At 45.3% G+C, this 23,712-nt stretch overlaps 1 protein-coding gene across 1 annotated transcript in view; it reads left to right on the top strand.

Annotated features, from left to right (window-relative positions):
* Positions 1–98: 98 nt before the first annotated feature.
* NSUN2 (NOP2/Sun RNA methyltransferase 2) overlaps positions 99–23,712 on the top strand; it is a gene marked incomplete at its 5' end in the record, with an annotated part of 28,874 nt that continues 5,260 nt past the window's right edge. The window contains 15 exons of the mRNA XM_079702377.1: positions 99–212; positions 327–484; positions 1,622–1,726; positions 7,210–7,315; positions 9,629–9,700; positions 10,485–10,569; positions 11,510–11,702; positions 13,509–13,583; positions 14,715–14,845; positions 17,779–17,852; positions 18,424–18,554; positions 18,870–18,966; positions 21,698–21,882; positions 22,541–22,633; positions 23,362–23,497. Of these exons, the coding sequence (XP_079558503.1) occupies positions 99–212; positions 327–484; positions 1,622–1,726; positions 7,210–7,315; positions 9,629–9,700; positions 10,485–10,569; positions 11,510–11,702; positions 13,509–13,583; positions 14,715–14,845; positions 17,779–17,852; positions 18,424–18,554; positions 18,870–18,966; positions 21,698–21,882; positions 22,541–22,633; positions 23,362–23,497 (1,755 nt within the window). The remainder of the gene's footprint in view (positions 213–326; positions 485–1,621; positions 1,727–7,209; positions 7,316–9,628; positions 9,701–10,484; positions 10,570–11,509; positions 11,703–13,508; positions 13,584–14,714; positions 14,846–17,778; positions 17,853–18,423; positions 18,555–18,869; positions 18,967–21,697; positions 21,883–22,540; positions 22,634–23,361; positions 23,498–23,712) is intronic.

Here is a 23,712-nt window from a genome sequence, read left to right on the forward strand (position 1 = left end):
GCGCGGACCCGCGGGGTCCTCGAGCTGCAGCCCGGAAGTGCTCGCGGCCGAGGGTGGCGGCTCGCTGTGTGCGGGCGGTGTGCGCTGCCGCGTGGGCCATGGGGCGGCGGTCGCGGGGCCGGCGGCTCCAGCAGCAGCAGCAGCAGCAGCAGCAGCAGCGACCCGGGAGCGCGGAGGACGGCGCCGAGGACGGCGAGAAACGCAGTGGGGCGGTAAGAGCCGGGGCCCCGCGGGGGCCTCCCCGATCCCCTCCCCGATCCCCAGGCCTGCGAGGCGGCGAAGCGGGGGCTCTCCGGCCCTGGGCACACGTCCCTCTTATTCCTCAGGGCTGGGAAGGCGGGTACCCCGAGATCGTCAAGGAGAACAAGCTGTTCGAGCACTACTATCAGGAACTCAAGATCGTGCCCGAAGGCGAGTGGGACCAGTTCATGGAAGCGCTCAGGGAGCCTCTCCCGGCCACTTTAAGAATTACGGGTTACAAAAGGTAGGGGGTCATGCTTTTCGTATTTCCTGGAAAGTTGGGGTTAGAACGCCCCAGGTTTAAAACGCGGGTGTTATTTTTTCCCCCAAGAAGCGCATGTCAGCGGTGCGGATTGGAGATCCTGGAAGCCTTGAGGGGAGGGAGCATAAGTGTTCTACGGCGCAGGAAAAGGAGGGATTGCAAGTTGGGAGGCCAGAATGAGAAAGGAAAATGCAGTCCGAGGAAGGGTTGACTCCTGGGAATTCGTGAGTTGAGGATGCCCACCCTTTGGAACACATGAGAATTTGTGACATTACCGACTTTTAGTGAAACGGACGGTGTTCTCTTTCCTTAAAAAAAATTTTTTTTGTAGTCGTGTAGGTGAGCAAGTGCTCGCCCATTGTCCGCTGCACAAAGACCAAATACCGAGGCAAGGGGCTTTTGCAGAGAGTGAAAAGGCTTTACTGCAGGGCAACCAAGCAAGGAGACAGGAGGCAGTACTCAGCTCTCCCCGTCAGCTGTCGAGTGGGGTATTTATCTGGGGGGTGGGCAGTATGAGGAGGAGGGGGCTCGGAGATGATGGGTGGAAAGTTGGGGGGAGTTTCAGGAGTTCCCTACAGGTTCTCGGTTCTTCATGCCTGTTTATGGGTCACATGTGCAGATTCGGGGTGGGGCGTCCTGTCTGTTACATGCGGTGGATTTTCAGCCTGTGATGTCTAAAGTTTACCGTGGGTTATTTTAGTCCCTAAACGCGCCTGTGCCACGCGAAGGGGCCTTTAGCACGTTGTTTCCATGTCTGCACATCCCCGGTCTTTTGCAAAACAAGCTTAGAGGTCTCAGTTCATCACTGTGTTTTGCCTTATGGGCCTTGAGTGTGTAAGTTACAGGGTGTGGTTTCAGTTATACCTTTTGAAGATGACCTGCAAAGTGAAATGGGAACTCGAGGAATATTTAGGAGGGAAGGAACGCAGTAGTATTGTATGGTCAGACAATGAGGATTGTTAAGCTTTGAAAGAATAGAGTAAAAAGGCAGTAATTAAAGAATGTGTTCTCTCCACACAACGATGGTTTTAGTTTTAAAACAATCTTGAATTTACAAAGAGGTAAAATTTATTAAATTAGCTTTCCAGATGGATTTGAAACTTGCTTACTTTTTAATAGCCACGCAAAAGAGATTCTCCATTGCTTAAAGAACAAGTATTTCAAGGAACTGGAGGACCTGGAGGTGGACGGGCAGAAAGTTGAAGTTCCACAGCCCCTGAGCTGGTAGGTATAACAAGGCTTCATCCTATTGGATGTTTCTCTGGGGTTTTAATCTTTCTCACTTGAATGTATTTCTTGGTAGTGCGTTTGCTGTTGGCGTGAAAGAACCTGAATATACTTTCCGGGCATTCTCCTCTTCTTCTTCCCAGTGCTTTTTTTTTAATCGCTGTTAGTTCACGCTGGTGTGCAAGTTTTCCTATGTGATTTGCAGCGTAGTGTGTTGAAGTCTTGATTTCAGTTAATTTTTCCAAGTCAGTCCAGCCTTCTTCCTTCCTTGACGTTACTATTTCCACCATTTCCATCATTTCCATTTACACCCCTTGTCTTCATGTCAGAAGCGTTGCAGACTTAATGTTTTGTTGCAGGGCCCAGCGGTCAGGCCAGGTAAGAATCGCGGCGTGGGAGGTAACATGGAGGGTAGCCGATATTCAGTTTGTGAATCGCTCGGTGTATTGTACACACCACACTGCACAAGAGAAGGTAATCATGCACCTGAGGGAAGGAAGCGGGTGACGAAGGGGGCGTCTCAGCATGAGTGTTGGTCCCCTTTCCTGGGGTGTGAGCGAGCGGGAAGTCCCTGTCTGCTCTGACAGTGCCTCCAGCAGCGTCTCTGTCTGTCAAGCAGCCCCTCGGCCTCGGAGCCTGAGGTCCTGGGACGATGAGCCTTCCAGCCACTGTCTCAATGTTTTAAAGAGTTACGCACCTGGGGTTCTCTTCTCTATCTGTCGCCCCTTCTGTTCCCATGCCATCTTTCTGAGGATGTTACCAGACACGGGATGTTTCCGAACAGTCACCACGGAGACTCACACTGGTCACTGTGACTCCATTTCAGACTACTCAGCGCCGCCGAAAGTCATACAAGAAAGTAGGAATCGGGGCTTCCCTGGTGGCGCAGTGGTTAAGAATCCGCCTGCCAATGCAGGGGACACGGGTTCGAGCCCTGGTCCGGGAAGATCCCACATGCCACGGAGCAACTAAGCCCGTGCGCCACAACTGCTGAGCCTGCGCTCTAGAGCCTGCGAGCCACAACTGCTGAGCCCACGTGCCACAACTACTGAGCCTGTGCTCTAGAGCCTGCGAGCCACAGCTACTGAGCCTGCGTGCCACAACTACTGAAGCCCATGCACCTAGGGCCCGTGCTCCGCAACAAGAGAAACCACTGTAATGAGAAGGCTGTGCACGGCATCGAAGAGTAGCCCCCGCTCGCAGCAACTAGAGAAAGCCCGCGCGCAGCAATGAAGACCCAACGCAGCCAAAAAGAAAATAAATAAAATAAATTTATTAAAAAAAAAAAGAGAGAGAGTAGGAATCACATGACTAGAAATCACAACATAGCCCTTCACCTGGCAAAGGCTCAGCAAGGCCGCCTCAGCCGTCCTGTGTGTCTGCCGTCTCCAGGGCCCAAGCACACTCCTGCCCTCTCTGCTTACCGCCCTTTTATCTTATTGTCCTGTAGGTGTCCTGTGGCTTACTTGTTTCTCAGGGTCCAGTTCAGGGCTCAGATGTGTGAAGACAGAATGTTGTCTCGTAAAATGTCTGGAGTACTCGAGCACAAACCATAGCAATGCCAAGCCCTGGACTAATTTATAAACAGAAAACTCGTTACATTGCTGTAGTTCCACATTTCAGATGATCAACTTTGCAGTATTGAGAGTTCTCACAAAACAACAACAACAACACATTTTAAATGATTGCTATAAAAAGCTGAATTCAACCAGCATTTCCTGGCAACTTTTGAAGCTTTGACTCTTCAAGTATGTGATGTTACCTTTCATTTTTACCCTTATGATACCCTTTAGTGATCACAAACCAAGGTCAGGTTCTCATTAATCATGGGCTGTGGATTTGCTTGCTTTTCATTCTTTTGTTGGCCGTTGGGATTTTCAGTGTCTGTATCACAGATGTGCACATCATCCACCTTTAGAATGAATGCTGAATGGCCAGATGCTAAAATCAGATCAAAACCAAATGTCAGCATTATAGAATGCATTTCTGGGACACAGGACTAAACCTTCAATATTAAGCCAGAACATTTCATGATGGTTTTTTTCGTTAAACGATTTTAGTCAGAGTTTAAAAGCTTGACTGTTAGAGGACAGAAAAGGACTCAGGTGCTAGGTGGCTGTTGGTGGTCACTCACTGCATGCCCGCTGTCCTGAGGCCAGTCGACAAGGAAGATGTTTGTCCAGTTGCTGGACCTACAGCATTGCCGTGTGAGGTGGCTTCACGTGGTGAGCTGCCCTTCCTCTCAGAGGACCTGGGGTATAGACTTAACTCTCCCGTGCCGAGGTCTGGAGATGTGATTGATGTCCTGGCACTTAAGTAGGGGTCACCTGATGTTTTCAGAAGCAGGTTTAAGGTTGTCGTTGTGCACGTTTTCTAATCATCTTGCCTGCATTTGCTGCCTCTCGCAATCACCTGAAAACATTTTTATTCCTTCAGCCTTATGTTCAGAGGCGCAGCTTTTCGGATGCGGAGGTCTCTGAGCGTCCTCTGGGTCTGGGCAGTAAGAGGAGGTGAAAATTCAGCACGTGCTCCTGTGGGAAAGAGGCGCCTCTTCTCTGGCCTGTCCTTGTGGGATTTTCCTCCACAGCTCCAACAACTACGGGAATTAGTCTCGCTTTTTTTTTTTTTTCTTTGCGGTACGCGGGCCTCTCACTGTTGTGGCCTCTCCCGTTGCGGAGCACAGGCTCCGGACGTGCAGGCCCAGCGGCCACGGCTCATGGGCCCAGCCGCTCCGCGGCATGTGGCATCTTCCCGGACCGGGGCACGAACCCGTGTCCCCTGCATTGGCAGGCGGACTTTCAGCCACTGCGCCACCAGGGAAACCCTAGTCTTGCTATTTTTATTGTTCTCTGCAAACTGTGGTCATACTTTTGTTTAACCAGCTCATTGAACATTTAACGGCTATTTTTTGCTGTCGATTTTTGAATTTGGGGTATGGGTACAGGACCAGTCTGTTCCCAGACTTGTTGGAAAGGCTCTGCAGGTATCCTGTGGGTGAAGAACACAAGCGAGTCACTCCAGTAACAGCCAGGCATTCTCTGCACGTTACTGTTTGCTTTAATTTTCTGAACATGGCTGAAGGGTGTGAGCAGCATGTTGTAAGATTTGGGTTTCTGATATTCAACCTTTTTCCATTATCAGTGACAGTTGTGTGATAGTTATATTGTATAAATATTTAATCAAGTTTCATTGTATAAACATTTAATCAATCAAATTCACTTGTCAAGTGTGGGAAACCCATAAATCAGTAAGCAAGTAAAGCAGAAACTTAAAGTACTTCTGGTGGTTTTCTATATTGTTCAAAATGAAATAGATCATGTATTCTTTTAACCTTTTGGGACATCGTGGGATATAATATAGGAGAAATGTTTTTGGGAACCAGGTTTTCTAGAAGGTATAGGACTTATTATGTATAGGACTTATAGCTTGGGCAGATTTTATTTTTATCCTTTTCATAGACTAGGAACTGTAAGGAATTATCCTAAAGCATTTTTTAAGAGACCTTGTTTTGACAATCAGTTGTTGAGAAAACACCTTATTGTCAGTTTGTGTTCTTTTTAAATGTCTGGGTTGAAGATGATTTATCGTAGGTGTTGTATATATTTAGAGACTGTTTTTCTTAAGAATTTTTTAGGGACAAAGGGGACAGTGGTGCTTTTAATTTATCCTTAAAATATACGACAAGTTTGCAAAATAGGACTTTAAAGACTCAGGAGCTAAATTTGAATTACATAACTATAAATTAAATACAGTTTTTTAAGATTGTTTGATGTTGAAATCTGTGAAGATTTTCATAAATATTTGTTAGCTCAAAAGAGTTGTTCCTAAAGCTATATAAGAAACATACTTTCTCATTTTAATTGTCTGTCTTTGTATTTAACTGTCTAAAAGTTCTTAAATATTTTTCTCGTATGAGTAAGAGCTTTCACAATCATAATAACTTACAATCGAATTTTATTCTTGTAATAGTAAATTTACATTTTAACTACTAGAAATTCAACCTGTAAGGCACATAAGGAAATATTCCCTCAAGTTATATCTAGAGACTGCTGTCTCTATTTGAAAATGAAACTTCAGCAATGTACAATAAATAGTGGCAGGCAGCATTCAAATTAGTGGTGTTTGGTGGCTTGGTAAAGTAGTAACTGGCATGTGTGCTGTCATCAGTCATAGACAGTTTGGGGTTGCCAGTAGACGTTTGTATGTCAGCAAAGGTAGCAGTGGGTCAGCAGGTTTCCTTCAGTTCTACAGCTGGAGCCAACCTGAGTGAACCCCTGCCATTCACCTCTAGTGGGGCCAAAGGGAGTATTTAAAGCTAAACTTTTTGAAATTGTCTGATAAGTATGATTGCATTTTGGTTCTGTATTTTTGAAACAGGTTAAATATTGAAGAGAGAAGCAGGCATAAGAGATAGAAACAAAGCACCGGGACATTTGGAGGGTGGCCGTGAACAGATTCAGCCAGTTTAATCTTCATTATTTTGTGGAAAGTATTTTTCAGATGTATCTCATGGAAACAGGACAGTTGAGCAGTGTCTTCAGATCTTAAGCCTGAGTTTGTGTCTGTCAAGTAATCAGAGTCTCAGAGCAGTCAGATGGGGTGTTTTTCAGACGTTCTGGCTTCGTTTTCATGGCTGTCACCTTAGCCACAGTTTGACACGTGGAAACATTGTGACCCTGCATTGTTAAGTTGAGCTCATTATTGTCCCTCAGAGTTAACAATGAGTTCGGTATGATTTGTCACCAAGTGCCACGTTACGCTGAGCGTGGCCCCCCGTGTCCTATCTGTGTACTGACCTGTGCAGTTGGAGCTCAGTGGGTGGGCAGGTACAAGCCGCGATGAAAAAGCACACACTTCCTAATCAGTGGTGGCGTGATTTATAGACAGTTCAAATATATTCCCAGAAATGGCAGGAGAAGCTTCATTCTTAGGTCTGTATAAGCAGCGGCCTAGGAGCTCAAATTAATGCACTGGTGATTTCCAAGGTTTTTTGGTATGTAAAACATTTCAGTACATTATTGGACTGATTTGTTTTGGAAATAGTGAAAAACATAGTAAAAAGGATTGTAATCAAACGTTTGTCAAACATTCTAATACCTGCCCTATGGCATCACTTTGATTCTGTGTGACCTGTAAGTAATGCGTCACCTCGTGTCCTCCATTGGCCCCCGTGCCGTCACGTTAGCTCAGCGCAGTGGGGAGCAGCTCAGATCGTGGACACGCGTCACCATAACTTCTCAGTGGTGTCGTGTGCGCGTGTCTCTCAGAGCGCCCAGGCCGCCTGTGCCGGGGCCGCGGGGCAGTGAGAGTGCGCCCGTGTGTCCCAGAGCTCTCACGGGGCTGCTGGCCGTCAGTGGGGACGGGACTGAGCGGCCGGAACACAGCTGGTGTCTCGTTTGGCTCATGACCTGTATAAGCAAGAAGTTGTGAAGAGGCCACTTTAACATAACCCACAAATGCTTTGCTTTCTTTTCGGTCAGGTATCCTGAAGAACTTGCCTGGCACACAAACTTAAGTCGAAAAATCTTGAGGAAGTCTCCACAATTGGAAAAGTTTCACCAGTTTCTGGTTAGCGAAACTGAATCTGTGAGTAGATACCCCTACATTTGCTGGTTTCCTTGAAACTTTAAATGGGCCTTAGTATCAGTCCGGTAGTTTTATTTTAACCATACGTGCCTCTGGGAGTGACGAGGTGGATGAGGCAGGGAGAAAAACCCGCTGAAGTGTGTGTGCGCCCCCTGAATTTCTGGTAATTTACGTGGCTGCTGTGTCGGCGCCTCTGACCGTGAAACGTCCGTGTGATCGTGAAACCGTCGCACATGCCGGCGTGGCTCCTTGTTTCTGGCCGCTCCGGGTTGGGGTGGCCGCAGCCGGGCCGCGGGTGGGCTGGGCACAGCGCCGTGCTCCACGGGCCTCGCTCAGGAGCAGCTGCCCCGTCTGCTCTCACGTCCTTCCGAGGTGCGCGTGCCACGCGCCTTTCCCCGCGCAGAAAGCGATACGCTCTCACGGCCGTGTGTATTTTATTAAAGTGTTTTACCCCGCCTTTGCCAGGCAGACAAACAAGACCTAAATGCGACAGCTTTGGTTCTCGTAGAACGACCTCGCCTTCGCCCTGTCAGCCCCTCAGCCTCCCCAGGTTCCCTGATGGCGGTTCAGTCACTGGACTTGTAACCTTTAGCCTCACATCTTCCCCGACAAAATAGCTGTTCCCGCGTGTAACGCATGATTGAGTGAATGCCCATAAAATTGGGATGTCGTGAGCGTTGCAGTTTACTTTCAGTTTTTTTGACATTCTTAATAGTCTCACGTTTAAAATCGGAAGCTGCCCCTTCCGGTTTTCTAATCTCCTTTTTCTAGCCAAGGAAGCCTCTGTGTGCCACCAGATGGTTTTTATTTCTTTTTCACTCCGGAGCTTCTGTGTCCAGCTGACAGGATTATCGTGCTTCCCATGTTTCTTGCCTTGAAGCCATAACCAATTTAGAAACCTTTCACCTCGCTCCTTTCTAGTAGCTCCTCAGTCCAGGGTAGAGCTGTTCCCTCTTGGGGCTCTGTGTCCAGCTCGGTAACCTGGCAACCTGGGCTCCGCTTGCCTGGTTTCCCACCCCCGTCCCCACCCTGGTAAGGAGGAAACAGAGCTGAGCACCACCACGGGCCCAGTTCTGTGCTCGGCCTCATACAAGAAGGGGTTCTCTGGCTCAGCTTTTAATCTGTGTGGATGCGTTAGAGAGCAGTTTAGGTTCGCACTTCAACAGAGCAGAGGGTGTGTGGGGAATGGAGGGATCCGCAGTCCGGCAGGTCGTGAAGAGCTGGGTTTTGGCAGCTTCAAAAGGTAGAGGACCCTGGAGTTTAGCGTTGGTGGCATGTATGGTAGGGAACCAGTCCAGATTTTTGATCAGGAGTCAGCAGGGTGCCATACCCCCTGGGTTGTTCACAGTTGACTGCAAGGAGTGTCCATGAATCCAGGGACCACCTGCTGGGGTGTCTCGCCAAGGGCCTGACATCCTTGTCCTACATGAATGCTCTGAGTGACAACTCGGGTGAAAACAGAAGGCAGGCTCATCAGAATCACAGGTGTAACCCAGAACTTGGGATCCGTGCCCCTGGCGACGCAGTCATGGTGCAGTCCTCACAGATGCAGTGCTGGCCGGAAGCCCCTGAAGTGAAAGGAACAGGTGTGAGTGGAGGCCTGTGTTTAGGTTCTGACGGTCAGGTGCGCAGGTGTAAGATGAGTGACGGCTGCTTGGGTGCCTTTCCAGGACGGGGGCCCCAGGCTGTAAAGAAGCAGAAGCCTCCTGGTAGCCGATGCTTTTTTGGCTTTTTGTTAAGCATTTAGTCCTAAGCTGTTAAAATAGGGTTGTAATTGACACAAGTGCTGGATTTCACTAAGAAACTTGTCTGAATCTGAACAGCTGTACATTTTAACGGATGTCCTGACCCACGAGTGAAGATCTAGAGGATGGCTGGTTTAGTGAGGAGTTTTAATTCTCTCTCTTCCACAGGAAACATGGGGGCAGTGGTTGATGGGGACAGTTCTCAGGAATACAGAGCAGGCGTGGGCTGTTCTGGAAACAGGAGAACTAAGAGATAGAACTTACAGTTTCCGCTATGAAACTTCTAACGGGGACTTTCCTGTCCTGTGCTCATGTTATACTTGAATTTCTCATATTCTAATGTTGTTTTGATATTTATGGTCATCCTTACTTAGTCTTTTGGTAGCAACCATTTATCCACTAGTATAAAAATCTGTCTTACTTACTGTCTATGTGATAGTACTAACTTTTGTGTTCTGTGTATAATTATACGGTATTTTCCTGTTGCATTGGAAATAATGCCCAGTATTAATTTTTTTCTGCCTTTCTTAATGCCATTGCTGATTTTTTAAAAATTTTATTTTCTAAGGGAAACATCAGTCGTCAAGAAGCCGTTAGCATGATTCCACCACTGTTGCTTAATGCTCACCCTCACCATAAGGTATCGTGCATTGAAGAGAAAATTCTGGTGGGTAGGCTACTATCAGTGTTTGTGTCTCTCTGTTCTGTTGAGACCTTTTTTTCTTTATATAGTTAATCATTTCTGTTTTTCTTCTCACTTTGGGTAAAGTGGAGAATGACATATATTTTATTTTAGGTTCTTTTTGCAATTTTTAGAACTCAGTTTCTTTACTTACTACTCAGATAATCTTCAGTGTTCCTGATAGACTAAATCGGTTGAAAATCATAGTGAACATGTATTGAGCACGTGTTGAATGCTGAGGATTGTTCTGTGTTCTTTTTGTGAATCGCTTCACTTTATTATCCGCATACCCTGTGAGGGTAGATGCTATCACTGTCCCCATTTTTCCAGATGAGGGGAAGGAGGCAAAGAAAAGTGGAGCCCGAAGTCACAAACTAGTCATCAGTGACTGAGCTGAGACTTGAACCCAGCTAGCTCTGCCTTTTAGGATTTTGTTATACTGCTTCTCGCACTTAGCATCTTTACTCATCGTCGCTAAATTTATTGCTTTCACTGGTGCCTAGTGCCATTTTGTTCCTATCCCCTGTGGAGTAAGTATCTTTATCCTTCTGTGGTTTGGGGACATTATATAATATTAGGCCCCTGGAAGTTCAGTATAACATGCTATAGATTCATTCTATAAACAAATGTATTTGGGTTGTGAAATAGAAATGAAAAACTAGTTTTATGTCATTCTAAATTAAATGTAGGATGATTGATTTATTAAAAGAAGAACATCAGACATTTTCTTGCTTTTCAGTAGATTTTAGATATGTGCGCAGCACCTGGATCAAAGACCACACAGCTAATCGAAATGCTGCATGCTGACATGAGCGTGCCTTTCCCAGGTATGCACTGGGCTGGTGTTTGAAGGGTGGGGGTGCTACTTTGGTGGGTTGTAGACAAGGAAAAGAGCATAACACAGGAGGCATCAGGCAGATGGGTTTTGTGTCTCTGAAAGTAGAGCTGGACGCTGTGCACACCTGTCACGTGTCCTCAGACCCGCACGTGCACTGCGGGGAGGGCCTTTACTTTAGAATTATGTGTATTTTCTATAAAAGCAAGTGGTGTTTCTTTTTAAAGCCATAGTAGGTAGATTGCCCTTTGAGTTTTCGGTAGTAACAGTCTCACATTGGGGTTTTTGTTTCCTTTTGACTATTTACTACCTATGTGAGAGGCAGGAGAGTGTAGTTGTTCAGAGCTGCTGTCAGACTCCCTAGGTTCAAATCCCACCGCCATTTAATAGGTGAGTTCTGTGACATTACCAGACATCACATACGAAATGGGACATCTGTCTTGAACTTGGAGGACCTTATGTAAGATTGCAAAGGTCAGAGTCTCCCAGGGAGCGGGTTGACTTGACCCTCAGGAGCCTCGGCCCCTCCCCAGGAAGCGGATTCGCAGGGCCCAGAATGGAGGCCCAGCACACGCGCACTATTTTAAACACTTGTTGGGGGATTTTGTGGTTTTCTACATCTTTCTCCCCTCACCCTCCTTTTTAGTTAATCGTTAATAATGGAAACGTTACTTTTGGCACAGTAATTGGTACAAAGTGAATAATTGTTGAACAGATGAATCTTGAAGTTTTGACATTTTAAGTAACTGTAAAATCCATGCTGAGCCACCTGGTTCCTTTTTCTGGACCACTTCCCCAGTTCTAGCAAACCTGAAGCTCGGTCTTAAGTTTGCTCAGTTGCCAGTCTCACCTGCCAGCCTAGAGGTGACACATTTCAGGAAATTGCTCCATTTATGCCACCTTTCACCTGACGCACAGTTTTATGTTCCCAGAGGGGTTTGTCATCGCGAATGACGTGGACAACAAGCGCTGCTACCTGCTTGTGCATCAGGCCAAGCGGCTGAGCAGTCCCTGCATCATGGTGGTCAACCATGATGCGTCCTGCATCCCTCGGCTCCAGATGGATGTGAACGGGAAGAAGGAGATTCTCTTCTATGACCGCATCTTATGTGACGTCCCTTGCAGGTACGATTAAGAGGCCAGAAAGCCCAGAGTCCACTCGAAATCACATCAGATACAGTCTAAAGTGAATCTGCACATGGTGCGCGTGCAATTGCACACGTGTGAATCTTGTGGCAACTGGTTTGAAGAGAGAGACACTGTGAGCGTAAATCAGAAGCCAGAAACTCAATTCTAGTGATAAACAGAACGAAGAGATCAGAAAGGGGGTGGTTTTGATCGTCTTAAAAAGGGACACGAAGAAGATACCTGAGAGGCAAGCAGCGTCATCATAAAGCCTCGTTAACAGGCTTTTCAGGATGTTAGTGCCGGGAGCGATTTGCTTGTGCTTACTTCCGGTGATTATGTAGGATACTTGTCTTAGGATAATACGTGATCACATTGGGCTTCTGTGGTGAATCTTATGTAGCACAGTGAAACTCAGGGGTTCCAACCTTTGGGAAGCTCGTGTATTTGTACACATGACTTTCTTCAAATTTTACAAATTTTAGATTTTTAGAGTTTACCTATAAAAGAATCTCATGGCATAGCTGAATAACTGAGTTTTTCCAAAAAGAAGAGAATGAAACTTAAAATGTCTGTTAATTTCCTGGAGGCAGTGACATAGGCACTGGTGTCACACATGTTTAATACCTTCTGAGCACATGACTTCGTTGAGACAAAGCACAAACTTTGTCTCAACAAAGTTTAGTACAAACGCTGCCACAGAACTTTGTTAGCACTAAACACAGTGTTTAAATAGGACACATCGGAATTAAATCCTGTCTTATTTAAACAAGGGGCAGATTAGTGCTGGTGGCAGAACTCATTAGCACTGAGTGTGACTGCCTGTCAAATACTGAAAAGAATTCTCCTTCAAAAAATTGAAATAGGTCATGAGCTACGTTCCTTTCTTTCCAGATTGCAGCTTTTTAGTTTTCCTTTGGGTCAGGAAAACTGATTTTTCCCACCCCTGTGTTCTTTCGATCACAGATATCATACAGTGAGAAAGATGTGACCTCATGAGCTCCGAGTTGTAAGCTGAGGGAATTAGAATTTAAGCCACCACCATACAAGCAAGGGATGTCATTTGAAAGCAGTTATATTGTATAGGACGTTTCCATCCTGCAGACCCTTTGCCTCAAGGACATGTGACTAGACCATCAAGGAAAATTTAATTTTACAGAGAAAGCCAGCAGACACAGGAATTACTCAAATTCTGAGTAGATAAAATTCGACATAGACAGAAAGATTAATTGATCAACTCTGTATTATGGAATTTACATGTAAATGATTTCCATTAAGTAAAAGCAGAAATTAAAAAACGTTTAAATGTGATATATAGAAAAATCTTGGTAAAGAAATTAAATTGGCTTAATTGAATTTGCTGTGGAAATGCTTTATGAGTGTAAGTTTATCATTATTCTTGTAATTCTGATTAAAACGTTACTGTTGATTAGCCAAGTTTCTTTTCTAAGTAGCAGGATCAAAAGGTTCTGTGTCCTAGGTCTGAAGATTAGTTTTGCTAGTATTTTTTCTCAAATGGAAACAGATTACTACCTTTTTGTTGAGAGAGGTGTTTGTTCTTTTCAAATCTTTATTTCCTTATCGCATTGAAATGGAAGTGCAGTTAGTTTATTGTACTAGAGTGTCCCCAAAACAAAAATAGAAAGTTTATTGTAGCTTGTGAGAATTTAGATCGTTTTCTAATTGGCGTTTATAATAATAATAATGATACCTATTTTGTGATTTATCTTGAATATGACATATTTGTTAAGCTGTGATCATCTTACCCGTACAGAGTTTTAAGTTCTTAAATATCTTTCTTTGCAGTGGAGATGGCACTATGAGAAAAAACATTGACGTCTGGAAAAAGTGGAGCACCTTAAACAGCTTGCAGCTGCATGGGTAAATAAACTGTGTAATTGGTAGCCCTGTGTGACTAAGAGATTAGTGAAGGTTCATGGTTGAATTACCTGGGCATCCAGAGCTTCAGCCGACTGACTGTAATCCTCAGAATGTTAATGGCCACCTTCATGCGAGTTTGCTTATTTGTCAGAAGTAGTTGCTTTTAAAACCTCTCAAGAGTAGGAAACTGAAGATTGTATACATTTCAGGTATACATTTATTGAGAATGCCTTTTATAAAAGTTTCCTGTAACATTTCAAACGTGTTTTCCATGAAATGACCATTTCTTACTAATATTTCTCCTCTCTGTTTTCAGTTCTTTTGTGTTGAATTATTTTGCTTAACACTTTGACCTCTCAGAAGTATGTTTTGGTTGTCTTTAAAGAAAATTTGGAAAGTTCTTAGCAGTGAAAGGAAAGAGAAACTCTTATAACTCAAAGATAATTTCTGTCATGCCTGGTGTATTACGGTGTTTTTCCATTCAGAGGGATTTTTAAAATAGCTGTTTTGATTGTACTGTCTACAGAGCTTTGCTTTCTTTTTTTCACTTAACATTAAAATTATACAAATATAGAACTATGGGTGATCTGGAGGATACTAATGAATATTTACCATAAATAACTTCAGGAAATTTTGTTTCTCTGTTAAAAATTTACTACTGTTTTTGTGAAACAGGAAATTGGGATTATAATGTACTAAGAGATACAAACTGCTCATGGAAAGAAAAAACAAATATTTCTATAAGTATGGAGACTTTAATAGTGAAATTTAGCTAATGTATTGAATTCAGTTGTTAATCAGCTTTATGCTTTGCTTGTTGGCATGTTGGGAAAGGTTAACAGAACAGTAACAACATTGTAGTAACAACATATAGTAACAACATCTATAAATAGGTACTTTTTAGATAAACAGGGAACATCTTATATAGGGTTACTCTAACTTCGCTTAAAATCTCAAAATTTTTGTTATTTTTTTCCTTATATGGGAGTTGCTAACCTTACACAGAGTATTTTATATTTTATTATGTCTGTCATAAAATTTGTAATGAATATGTGCTACAGTCAGTGCCTCTGACGTATATGCCATGCGGATGTGCTCGGCACATAGGGTGACCTAGTCTCCGGCCCTTAGTTTACAGCTGCGGATTGCAACTCGGGGCGCTGAACAGCTAGTGGAAGGCGGCAGGATGGTGTATTCTACGTGTTCACTAAACCCCATTGAAGATGAAGCAGTCATAGCATCTTTACTGGAAAAGAGTGAAGGTAAGTGCATGATGATCTTTCAATAAGAGTATGTACTTTTCAAAACTTTATTGCTATAGTGTATTTTTCTGTAGGCTTTTTCTACGTTTGCTTGTGTGATTAGCCTATAAACCCTAAAATGAGGTATCCCTGATTAAAAACATGCTTATATAATGGGTTTCTTGTATTTTGTGAATTATGCAGTTGGCCCTTTTTGTTTCTCTGAGTTTGAAAGGTTATGTCAGATCCTTACCACACTGTTGCATTTTTTTAAAAATTGTGGTAAAACTTACATAACTTAAAAATGTACCATCTTGGGCTTCCCTGATGGCACAGTGGTTGAGAGTCCGCCTGCTGATGCAGGGGACGCGGGTTCGTGCCCCGGTCCGGGAAGATCCCACATGCCGCGGAGTGGCTGGGCCTGTGAGCCATGGCCGCTGAGCCTGCGCGTCCGGAGCCTGTGCTCTGCAACGGGAGAGGCCACAACAGTGAGACGCCCGCGTACCGCAAAAAAAAAAAAGTACCGTCTTAACTATTTAAAAATGTATAGTTCGATAGTGTTGACTGCATTCACATTGTTGTGTAGCCAATTTCCAGAGCTCTTCACCTGCTAAACGGAAACTCTGGACCCATTAAACAACTCCCCAGTACCCCCTCTGCCCCCCGCCCCCCCATTATTTTTCTGTCTCTGTGACTTTGACCACTCTAGATACCTCCTTTGAGTGAAATCATTACAGTATTGTTGTTTTGTGACTGACTGGCTTACCTCTTTTCGGATATTGTACTCAGAGTTTACCCATGTTATATAATATATCAGAATTTTCTTCCTTTTTAAGGCTGAAAATATTCCATTGTATGTTTAGACCATATTTTGTTTATCCATTAATCTGTTGATGGACACTTGGTTTTGCTTCTGCATTTTAGCTGTTGTGAATAAATGCTGCTTTGAACATGGCTGTACCAATAACTCTTTTAGACCCTGCCTTCAGTTCTCATGTGCGTACACACAAGTGGAATTGCTGCACCAGATGGTAATTCTGTGTTTATTTTTAAGGACCCACCATACTGTTTTCCACAGCAGCTGCACCATTTTATATTCCCACCAGCAGTGCACAAGGGTTCCAATTTCTCCACATCCTCGCCAGCACTTGTTATTTTTTTTTCTTTTTTTTTGTGGTTGTTGTGGTTGTTTTTTTGTTTTGTTTTTTGATAGTAACCATCCTAATGGGTGTGAGGTCTTATCACACTGTTTTATACTGAGGGACCAGACAGGTTGTAAGAACATTTCATAATGTTTTCATGTTTTTGCTGAAATGTTAACCTTTCCATCAGTTTCTCCTTAAGAGAAATAATTGGACATTTCAAACTAACTACATTTCCAGAATAGAATGCTTCCGAGTTTTCTACTTGTGTATGAAGCAAGTTGAAATGCAGATGTCAAAACAGGTGTGCATTTCCTGAGGCGGTATCCGAGACCGTCTAGGCTTCCGTTGCATTCTTAGTGGCCGAGTGATCTCTGTGCTGTGTGGTCAGCCCTCTGATCGTTCGCACCTTTGGGGTCTTTTCGACCTGAATTTACTATGTTGTGTTTATTTTGTTTTGCTATACTTACATAAAGATGTGATTTCTGAACAGTGTTTCCTGCATGGTTATGAGCTCAACATTTTTGATGGTACTTTATTTTGAAAGGCATTGGAGGAGGAGAGCTGTGAGTGATGTAATTTGATAGTAAATTTAACTCTTAGTGTCCTGTTCTGTAATTACTCTCTAACCAGGCAGGTGGGTTTCCAGTCTCGGCTTTGCTCTCACAGCCATCTCTGCACGTGGTGGCTACAGACCACACTGTAGATGTCTCATCCCTGTCCTCCGTCATGTGTAGACGTCACGTAGAGGCATCATGTGTAGACGTGGCTTCATCAGACAGTAGGCCTTGGCTGGACCTTGGACTCGGCAGTTGCTGGGGATTTTGACTGGAGAGGCTGTGGTCCCCACCTGGAAGTCCTCAGACTCAGCTGGGGGAAGGGTGGCCGATACGCATTCAGTCTACACGCGCTGGGCCATTGTTGGCAGCTTCTGACCCAAATGCTGGCAGAAAGTCACTGCTGAGCCCAGGGCAGTGTTTGATTGAGAAAACCAGTTTTCGTACACTTGCACTATTATTTAGTGTTGGCTTTTAAAAGCCAGACTATTTGGATGTACTAGTGGAGGTCAGTATGATGCTTTTGTCAAAGGTTTCTTACCGTTGGACTTCCACCTCGGGGATTCTTTCGCTCTATTTTCACGATTGCCTGCATTTTTCATAGCTTCCAGGGAGCTTATGTTGGATTTTCCTCTTCCTGAGACCGTCTGATCTGTCTGTGGTCTGTGGATGGTAGTTCATTTGAGAGGTTTCCTGTAATGGCCCTAACTTACAGCTTCTTGTAGTAGTGCTACTGTAGACACAGTGTTTTTTTTTTCTTTTTATAAATTTATTTTTTTATTTTTGGCTGCGTTGGGTCTTTGTTGCTGCGCACGGGCTTTCTCTAGTTGTGGCGAGCAGGGGCTACTCTTCGTTTTGGTGCACAGGCGTCTCATTGCGGTGGCTTCTCTTGTTGCTGTGGACTTTGTCTCGGACGTGGTGTGGACTCTGCAGCTCGTTATTGCAGCAGCTTTACTGTGCTGTCATTTACGCTCGTAACATTCACTTGTTCTAAGTGTGCAGTTCAGTGATCTGTAGTGGCTTCACTGCATTTTCGAGAAGAGCTCATTTGCAGTCACTCCCTGTTCCCACCCCCGCCCGCCCCAGGAACCACGAATCTGCTCTCTGCCTGTGTGGATCTGCCCTCCGTGGACATTTCCTGTAAATGGGATCATACAATATGTGATCGGGATCATACAATATGTGATCTTTTATAATTAGCTTCTTTCACTGGGCATGATGTGAATTTTTGTTTTGTTTTTTGTTTGATACATAGGTGCCTTGGAACTTGCTGATGTGTCCTCTGAGTTGCCAGGACTAAAGTGGATGCCTGGACTCACACAGTGGAAGGTAGTCTTTCTGCAAGGACTCTGACTCAGAAGGGCAGACAACTTGATAGACCTGTTAGACTTGTGGATGTTTTAAAGCACCCATAGTTGGGTAACTTGAATAAATAGTACATTTGGTTATGCAGCTTAGAATCAATTTCAAAATTATGTTTAATGACAAATGGTATGATTACGCAAATATTTCTCTCTGGCACTGGAAAGGTTTTTCTGTCTTTATTCTGCAGTTAGAAGTCAGCTTTGTTTATTCTCATCCCCATAAGTATAGTTTTGCTTTTTTTTTTTTAACTGGCTGGAATTCAAGCCTTGTTTCCAATATGAAACAATTCACTTTTCAGTTTTAAACGAGGAACAATCTGAGGCTTGTTTTAAAAGAGAAAAAAAAAAAAAAACCACATGGAAAATGAAAATGCTGCTTTATAGAATGATTGTCCTGTTTCATGGAATAAAAGGTTGTCTCATTTTTATTTTTGCAAACAGTCCTCACTTTGGAGAGAAATAAGAATCTCCCACTCTGACTTTTCCTATTGTTAGGTGGGGCTGGTAATCTAGAATCCCACCCTCTCGTTCTGCAGGTGATGACGAAGGATGGGCAGTGGTTTGCAGCGTGGGATGATGTTCCGCACAGCAGACACACCCAAATCCGGCCTACCATGTTCCCCCCGAAGGACCCCGAGAAGTCACAGGCGATGCACCTAGAGCGGTGGTGAGCTTGTGGGGAGGTGGGACCTCTGGCGTGTTCTGCGTGGTCTGGGCTGCGCCCATGGCTGACCCCTCTTGTGTGAACTTCTCAGCAAGTAAGGTTCTCAGGGCCTGAGCTGCAGGCGTTGAGCATTTGTAAATAACAAAATAAATGGCTTGAACCTGATTAGGTAATACTTGGCCACTACGTTAACTTTTTACACATCACACGTTGACGATTCTGTCAGTGAGGGTTGGGTGAATATTTACAGCAAAAGAGTGTATTAGGATCAGTTAAAAAGGGTAAATTGTGTGGGTTTTTTTTTTTTTTTTCTTTCAGTCTTAGGATATTACCACATCATCAAAACACTGGAGGGTTCTTCGTGGCAGTATTAGTGAAAAAGTCTTCAATGCCATGGAATAAACGTCCCCCAAAGGTAAACATCTTCCAGAGCAATGTAGCATACCGTGCGGTCTTTTTGTGCAGTTGGGGCAGAAGCTGTCCGAGGTCAGTGGAGGGTTTTTGTGTGTGAGGCGGTGATGGTGGTGTTCTTAAATTTAAATTTTGAGTTTTCCAGAAAGCAGCCGTGTCTTATAAGGGAGGTGGAAAAGGCGGAGTTGGGAAATGCATTTCTTCTTTATCTTAAATCCAGTTCTTTAATAAAAATTGGAAAGTCATAAAGACGACTGCTCTGTGGTTTAGTATCAGAAGGAACCCCCGCAGGCCGGTGGTGTCTGTGTCTGCCTTCCTGTGGGTAGTTTTCAGTTGGAACAACTCTGCCAACCTCAGGCCAGCCCGTCTTTGCCTCGGCCATGAGAGGTAATGACAGGCTGTCCAGGCCTGGCTGAAGTGGACGTAGATAGGGCCTGACCTGTCAAACGAACCTCAGCCGCCCCCTGGGTTATGTAAGGGAGGCCATGAAGCCGAGGGGTTTGGAGAGGGCAGCCTTGAGTCTTGACACAAAGTTGCCGTGTGATGCGTTCTCCTCCCCTTTTCAACATGGGGAACTTTGTTAGCGTGTCCATCAGCCTTCCTTCCGTTGCCGTGGAACATGGCCTGGAGTCACAGTCCATGCTGGAAAACGAGGACAAATAATGCTTGGCCTTTGGAGAAACAGAAAGGAAACCATTTTCTGGGGTATGGCTAATCCAGACGAAAGCTTGGGGCACAGCCTCACACTGAAGCGATGTGGCATTTGCGGGCCGTCGCCACGGCGCTTGTGAGGTTGGAGAGGTTTTCCCAGAGGCGGAGCCCCTGGCTGTCACAGCCCCTCACTCCCAGTCAGGAGTGGGGCCACGGGGCCCGGAGCAGTGCTCCCTGCCTGACACATGAACGCCGGCCACACGGTAACTTAAAGTTTCTTGCAGCCACATTTTAAAAAGTAAACGAAAAAGTGAGATTAATGACATTGTATTTATCACACTATAATAAAGTGTGATTTTCATGCAATTAAAGTAAGTTATTAGTGAAATAATTTTCGTGCTTTCATTCCGAGATTTAAAAGCAGTGTGAACTTTCACTCTAAGAAGCATCTTACGTAGCACCGGTCACATTTGACATGGTCAAAGTGCACGACTGGTGCTGTACTACAAGGGTACTGGTCAGAGCCTGTCACATATGTGTACTTCAGATTCACTTGCACTTGGGGCTGTGTTGACATTTTTGTCTCATAAGTGGTTTTGAGCTTTTTCTTCAGTGTGCCACCTCTGATGTGGCATCTTACTTTTTAGAACTACTTGGTATCATTTGCTCATTTAAATCCTACTGCTTCTTCTGTCTCCTGTGAGTATGTCAGTTCCTCATTCATTTAGCTGAGAAAACCTGTTTTGGCGGCCTGACCTGTGAGCTCGCCCAGCGTGACTCTGCTGGGGCCACATTGATAACTCAGATTCTCAGTCTTCAGGACGCCCTTGTCTGGTTGAAGTGATGGAGCTTGTAAATACAGTCAGAATTGGAGCCAGAGAGAGCCATGCTGACAAAGTGCTGTTGGTATCCTTGTGAGGGGGCGGGATTAGATCTGGGTCATTGCGATGGAACAGAAAAAGCCTCCTGCACAGAGGGGCGTGGGAGACAGGCTCCGACCAGCAGGCCCAGGTGGGCATAGAAAGGATGCGTACCATTGCTAGCCTTGTCAAAGGGTTTGGGGGTTTGTTCTTTTTTGCCTTTTTTTTAAAAAAAAAACAATTAAATAGAGTACATTTTCTGGGAGGCAGTGTTGCCTAGTGTTAATAGCTTTAGAACCTTACCAACTTATCCACTTAATAGCTTTGTGAACTGAGGGACGTGTTGAACTTTTCTGTGTTCAAGTGTCCTAATTCGTAAACTCACTTCATAGGGATTGAGAATTATCACTTTTACCAATCTTGTGACCTGTTAGAAAGGACGTGTAGCTTTAAAGAATTTTATTAAGTTGAGGTGTAATTGACATACAACATTATATTAGTTCAGATGGATGACATAATGATTCTGTTTGTATATACATAGTTACAGAATGTTTTTCCTTATGGTGAAAACTTTTGAGATCTGCTCTCTGAGGAAGTTTGAAATATGCAACAGTGTTATTACCTGTAGTCGCTGTGCTATGTGTTATGTAATAGTTTTCTAATATAAGATCTTATATAAAATATACATAAAAAATTAATGTAAGTGAAACGTTTTGCACATTCTTAAAGCCAAATTTATACTCTTATCCCGGATCAGAAGTTCGTTTTTCTACAGGTAGTTTCTCGGTCCCTAGAGGTGCACTTTATCTTTCTACTGTCTTTCTTCTAATCTCCACAGCGGTCTATCCAGGGGTCCTGGGAGAGTTCCCACTGTCCTTTATGTATGTCGTTGTCTCCTCGGCCCCAGATAGTATGTTTGGGGCAGCGTGCAACTCATCACGCAGAGCAGATGCACGGCAGCATTTCTGAGTGAAGACAGGCTGGCGTTGTTGGCCTTTGCTAGGAAACAGGAAGTTAAAACTAGAGTCAGTGCCCATGAATTCTGCTTAAAATAGCAGATAGATTTAAGACACTTGTTTTAAAAAAATTCTGTGGTCTCTCTTTTGTACATGAGATGCTGTATTCATTTGGATGGATTTTGCGACGTTTTGAGTTCCTTCTTTTCCTGTATCAGGGCAGAGGAGGTGGTTGTCTGAGTTTAAACAAGCTTACCCCCTGTTCCAGCTGCAGGGTGAGTCTGCAGAACCGCGGGGGCCTGTGCAGCCGGGCCCCGCAGATCCCATGGGAAGGAGCATTTCCCACCCCTTGGAGCTGGAGAGTAAACCGGCCGCTGGTATTAGCGACACAGGAGCAACTGAAAGAGCTGAGAATTTAGAGAATAATGGAAATAAGAAAGATGGTGTGTGTGGGTAAGAAACGGTTGTGTCTTTATTTTATTTTTGGCTGCGTTGGGTCTTTGCTGCTGCACGCAGGCTTTCTCTAGTTGCAGAGATCGGGGGCTACTATTTGTTGCGGGTGCGGGCTTCTCATTGTGGTGGCTTCTCGTTGCAGAGCACGGGCTGTAGGCATGCGGGCTTCAGTAGTTGCAGTACACGGGCTCAGTAGTTGTGGCTCGCGGGCTCTAGAGCGCAGGCTCAGTAGTTGTGGCACACAGGCTTAGTTGCTCCATGGCACGTGGGATCTTCCTGGACCAGGGCTCAAACCCGTGTCCCCTGCATTGGCAGGCAGATTCTTAACCACTGAGCCACCAGGGAAGCTCAATGGTTGTGTCTTGATCCTCACATTCTTGTGTCTCCCCAGCCCTCGTAGATTAAACAGGAACCCAGAGCTCTCTCGGGGGTGGTTTTGCAGGGGTGAGAAGGTCCTTGCTGTATAGGACACGGTTCAGTGCTGATGACCCCCGTGGTGGATGCCGCTGGCTGTCCTCCGGAGGGAAGAGACCTACTTCCCTCCAGAGCCCGGGCGGCACGGAGCTGGGATGAGGGCTGGGTGGGAGGAGGGATGTGCTGTTGGGATTTAGCAGTATTCCTCCAATGACAGATTACCTCGTCTCCATTCCCTTCTCAGTCCTCCTCCATCTAAGAAAATGAAGTTATTTGGATTTAAAGAAGATCCGTTTGTATTTATTCCTGAAGACGACCCATTATTTCCACCTATCCAGTAAGGATGAATTCAACGTTTTAAATTCTTCTTTTAAATTTACCGTAGGGTTCAGTGCACATGTGGTCACATTTAACTGTAGTTTTTCATTTAGCCCCTTTTTAACAACGCATGTCAGAGCTGGATGAAAGTTTAGAGGGTGTTTACTGAACCCTTCAGTTTAAGGTGAGCAGTAATCAGAGAACCTAAACCACCCAAAGGTGTAGATGATAGAGAGATGGAGAACTCTGGACTGCGGCCAGGGCTCCCCGCCTTGTTCCCGGCTAGGAAACGAGGAGCAGTGGGTCTGGGTGGGATTTCCAGGTGGAACAAGGTGCTCAGGATAACAGTCTTGGGTTCATCTCTTCCTTGTTTGTCGAACTTAGTATCTATAAACCAGATGGTCACTTACTTTCATCGTCTTGTAGATAACGGGTCCTTTGCTGGTGTTTGTAAAAATCCCTCCCGAAAAGCCCATGAGGCAGGTGGGTGCTCTCGGGTGTGGTGCTGGAGCAGCAGTTGAGGGGAGAAGTTGCACCTGTGGACGCAGGTCCCAGGTCTAGCCGCGCTCAGGCGAAGCTCCCGGAGGCCCAGGTGAAGCGGGTGCAGGTGGGCGTCCACGGCAGAGCGCCAGCACCCGTAACCACAGCAGCTGTGAGAAGTGGGGTCTGTCGGGGAGAGCAGGCCGCCGAGAGGCATTCGTCACATTCTGAACGGAACTCTCGTAAGCAGCCCTGTCTTTTTCGCAGGAAATTTTATGCTTTGGGCCCTTCCTTCCCAAAGATGAACTTGTTAACTCGAACCGTGGAGGGGAAGAGGAGGCAGCTCTACATGGTGTCCAAGGAGCTGAGAAACGTGCTGCTGAACAACAGCGAGAGGGTGAAGGTACCGCTCTCCCAGCCCCGGGGCCCGCGCGCTCAGCGTGCCGTGCTTTCGCGTCTGCCCGGACTCGGTCGGGAGGGGCCGGCCCTGATGCGGCCCTGCCAGTCTGTCCGCCGTGGGCAGAGGCGAGCCGAGCTGCCTGGGGGCCTCAGCCGCTGCCCGGCACAGGCTGCCCGGCCACGTCCAGTCCGCCCCGCTGGGCTCACGCCGTCTGTGTC

The sequence above is a fragment of the Hyperoodon ampullatus genome (assembly GCF_949752795.1).
Source record: "Hyperoodon ampullatus genome assembly, chromosome: 4".
NCBI lineage: Eukaryota > Metazoa > Chordata > Mammalia > Artiodactyla > Ziphiidae > Hyperoodon > Hyperoodon ampullatus.